This window comes from Tupaia chinensis, unplaced genomic scaffold, assembly GCF_000334495.1.
Source record: "Tupaia chinensis unplaced genomic scaffold, TupChi_1.0 Scaffold000574_1, whole genome shotgun sequence".
NCBI lineage: Eukaryota > Metazoa > Chordata > Mammalia > Scandentia > Tupaiidae > Tupaia > Tupaia belangeri.
Window position 1 is genome coordinate 464,215 of NW_006160088.1, and position 4,382 is coordinate 468,596.

At 45.2% G+C, this 4,382-nt stretch overlaps 1 protein-coding gene across 1 annotated transcript in view; it reads left to right on the plus strand.

Annotated features, from left to right (window-relative positions):
- The first annotated feature begins 2,745 nt into the window (after window positions 1–2,745).
- Window positions 2,746–4,382, plus strand: part of PCP4 (Purkinje cell protein 4) — a 74,942-nt gene continuing 73,305 nt past the window's right edge. Inside the window, exon 1 of the mRNA XM_006158169.1 lies at window positions 2,746–2,838. Within this exon, the coding sequence (XP_006158231.1) occupies window positions 2,830–2,838 (9 nt within the window). The 5' untranslated portion in view covers window positions 2,746–2,829. The remainder of the gene's footprint in view (window positions 2,839–4,382) is intronic.

A 4,382-nucleotide genomic window follows, 5' to 3' on the forward strand; every position in this document is an offset into this window, starting at 1 on the left:
GCCTGGTTCAACTCTACACCTTCAGGCAGGGTTCTGCTTCCAAGAAGATGAAAATAATCTGTCTGTATTATATATATATATATATATTTTTTTTCATACATTATAGAACCACATGTCTGAATTTTAATTCAGCAAGGCTGAAGAATTCCCCAAGATCTAATCTATGAAGCTGTAGATCTAATTCTCTTGAAGTTCCTTCAAAATTTATTTTCTGGCTTAATATATTTAATGTATATATTTTTTGCTTAGGTTGGCAGATGCAAGGTTTTAATATTTCTATATTATCAGTGGTGGAAACCAGACACTGAGAAATGGAGAGACTTTGCCAAGGTCATACAGAAAACTGTTTCTCATGTCAAAGATTCAAGTTCTGAGTTTCTGGCTCGTGACTCCATCTACTATGAATACAGTGTTGCTGATCTGAGAAAGTCATATTAAGGGGTGCATTGAAGTGGTTTGAATAAGATTGATGTGTATCTTTTATGAGCTATCACTTACGTATATAAAAGTACACCCAGGCCAAGTAGACCCTAAAAGGAACTAAGAGAAGAGGAGTGAGTGGGGGGTGGGAGGATGGAGTGCGGAAAGTCTGGAAAGAAAAAAAAAAGAGTGAGTAAAAGATTATGTATGTGTGTGCCTGTGCATGCTTGTGTGTGTATCTTATCAGTGTTTTAAGTTGTGATTCTCAAACTTGATTGCTTATGAGAGCTACATGGAAAACTCTAAAAAACACACATTTAATGTTCTTGTTCCTGGGGATTCTTCAACAAGGTCCACAGAGTCATGTAATCTTTGATCTGGTGACTGGTCTTATTGGGGCACTGCTTCCCCAAGAGAAGTGATGGGACTAAGGGTTGCAGTCCAGGGAAGATGTGTGTGTCAGGAGTGATGAGGGTGTGTTCAGGCCACATGCCAGCACACATGGGATCCTGCAGGTGCATATCAGACTCCTCAAATGTAACTTGCAAACACTAAGTTTTCAAGGCAGCTTAGCTCTCTTTGTGGCTGAAGTAGACATTTATTCTTTCTTTTCTAAAGCATATATGACCCTACAAATCATTGTTAGGAGATAACTATTTACTAAAGACATCCTGGGGGAATGAATAGGGCTAAAATGCATGCCATGTGGCAAACACTGAAAACCCCCCCCCCTTACTATGTTTGTATCCTTTCCTTGAATTGTCTCTCTAAGTGCCATGTCATCTGCATGAGTTTGCTAGGGCTGCCATAGGAAAAACAAAAACAAAAACAAAACAAAAAAACCAAAAACAGACAATGCAGCTTTAACAACAGAAATGTATTGTCTTGTAGCCTGAAGGCTAGAAGTCTGAGGTCAATGTGGTAGCAGGGTTGTAACTCATTTTTCCTGAGGCCTCCTTGGCTTGCAGATGGCATCTTCTTCCTGGTCTTCGTATGGTCATCTCTCTGTGTGTCCTAATCTCCTTTTCTTATAAGGACAGCAGTCCTATTGGATTAGGGTTCACCTTAATGACCTCATTTTAACTTAATTACCTCTGTAAAGATCATCTCCAAATATAGTCACATTTCGTGGTACTGAGGACTAGAACTTCAACATGTGAATTTAGAGGGAACACAATTCAGCCTCCACAATCACCCAGAGTTTGCCTCGTGGACCTGATAACCCACTGGTTGTCCCAAACACATGTACACTTTGCTCGGCAAAGCCATAGTCTAGTCTAGCACCACCAGTTCCAGCCTGTCATCCTGGAGTCTCAGCAACTGCTTGCTGTTTTCCAAACCGCAGGCTGTTGCAAACCTACACATGTCATTATGATATTAGGGAATCTGGGTCTATTCCAGGGTCCAGTTAGCAGAGCACAGGCTGATTCTCTGTGTCCCTCTACTGGAGCACAGCCTACCACATGTAGAACCCTGCGTGTCATTATGATATTAGGGAATCTGGGTCTATTCCAGGGTCCAGTTAGCAGAGCACAGGCTGATTCTCGTGTCCCTCTACTGGAGCACAGCCTACCATACGCAGAACCCTGTGTAGATTGCCGATGGAAGCCCCCTTCTCCTTCTCAAGGCCCTGGGCACTCATGTCCCCAACAGGGCAGGCTTCCTCGGTGGGGTGTGTGGTTTTTATCCTGGGAAACTATAGGCTGTGCCAGCACACAAGCTTGCTTTCCTTGGTGTGCTGTACATTGAATAACACTGGGCTCCTAGTGCCTGACCTTGAGCCTCCTACTGCCTCACATTTCTACCTTCTGGGGAACCCTAAAGACATTCTGCCTGGAGCTTCACAAGTGGTTGAAATAGAGAAAATTCCAAGTCCATGTCCTTCTGTCCTGACACTGTCTGCTTATGTTCTTCCAGCCATGGAGTTGGAATGGGAGAAGGTGCAGAGATATTAGACTATAGGCTGGGGTTTGTGCTGCAAAGGGCAGTTCCTGGAGAACCCAGGAGAGGTCCCAGACTGCAATGCAAAGTTACTCCCCACTGACATTTGAGATGCATCTTCCATGTGCGCAAATCCCGTACCTCTTGAATAAATGCACAGCGGCATCCTTGTGATGAACTATGTATCTCTCACTTTTCTTTGAACAAATCTAGCATTTCCTTCTCTCCCCAGCAGAATTTGGAGCAGGGCCCTAACACGCCCTTCCCCTTTGTTCCACTAGGTGGCCCCTTGTGCTCTCAGATGTCTGCCAGGCGTTCAGACAGGTGAATGCATCTCATTGGCTCACAGGAGGCATGATGCCATCCGGCAGCTCTTTTTAAGAGAAAAGGCAGGACGGAGGAACAGAAACCTCTGAGCAGTGCTCTCTGTGCTGAGCGCGGGATCCGAGCTGTTGAATTAGAGGCAACATGAGTGAGGTGAGTGATGCTTCCACTTGCAGAGGGACACTTGGTCGAGTGAGGGGAAGGCACCTGGGCTGCACAGCTAGTCTCAGAAACGTGAAGGCTTTAGGAAGAACATATCAACCGAGGACTGACACTATTGATATCTTGGTTTAAATGGCATGTGCAGAAATCGGTGTTTGCCACTTTTAAAATTAGCCCGCGGAAGAGGAAGGAATTGATTGTGCGCTTCTGATTTAACTGTGACTTTGACAAGTGCTGTATGGGTTAGAGACCTCAGGAGAGCAAGCCCTCTATTCTCATGCAGGTTTGTGCTATTTCCCATGAATGTGCCTTCAGGAGTTTCCCTGGATATGTGGACACTGTGCAGAATGTTAGGAGGCAGGTGCTGCCTGGGGAGTACACGCCTTGAACGCAGAGTGGGTAAAGCGGAGAAGGATCTCTGTGGGGCAGGATTCCATGGTCTGGCCATCGCAGTTAATCAGGACTGAACCATGAGAAACTGGTGTGAGGACTGTGGCTCTGACGGGAGGAGAAGCTAAAAGAGGGGCTGCAATTTCAAGTCAGACGCCACTTCTCTGCATATGCTTCACAGAATAAGCTTCATTGGAAAAATCCATTTATTCTTGAAAAGATCATACTCTTTCTCTCACTTGAGGCAGATTTGGGGTTGTACAGCACCATCTTCTAATTCAATTTGATAACTGCACCAAGTCCATTTTCATTTCCTCCTGAGTGGCACCTAAATATTTACTTTCAAAGATCTTTTATCTTCTCTCTCTCGCGCTGACAGATGGGTGCTACTTTTATTTTGGAAGGCTAGAGTAAAATGAACAACTTCAGAAATTAAATGCCTCCTTCCTGCTTTGATGTCTCTAATGGGTGACTTTTGATGTAAATATGACAGGAGGAAGGGCAAATTATTATGCAAGTTGGCAAGGGAGTTTGTGACAGGGCCAAGGACTCAAGGAAGGAAGAAGGAGAATGTACAGGGGAAGATAGGAAGCGTCCTCACACCACCACCAACAGCAACTGCAGCCATAGCTAACGTTGGTCTGATGGTCTAAGTGCCGACCTGCTGTCGGGTGTTCTCAGCACACTCGCCTCTGAGCCTCCCGTCAGCCCCGTGCGATATGTCCATTATTATTCTCAATTAAGAGATGAGGAAACTGAGGCACAGAGAGGTAAACTACCTGAACTAATTGACTCCAGGTCACCAGTTAGTGAACAGCAGAGGCAGGACGTGGACTGCAGTGCTGGGTGGTTGGCCACTCAGTGAATGCTGATGTCCAAATGTACCTGGAATTCTCTGAGTAGCTGGGTTCCAGATTGGGGCATTAGGAGAGAGTGGGAATCGAGGAAAAGGAAGCTAGGACTCTGAAACAGGTCAGGGTTGTGAGGGAAAGGCCTCCATTTCCTACATACTTGGGTGAGGGGCTTTCTGCAGGCCTCTGGCAATTTCAGGGGCTTCAAGGTCTGTGTCAGCTCCCCTTGCTTGCAACAAGAAGGGGTGGCTGAGTGCTGTTTTTTTTTTTTTTTTTTTCTTTTTACCCAACTTA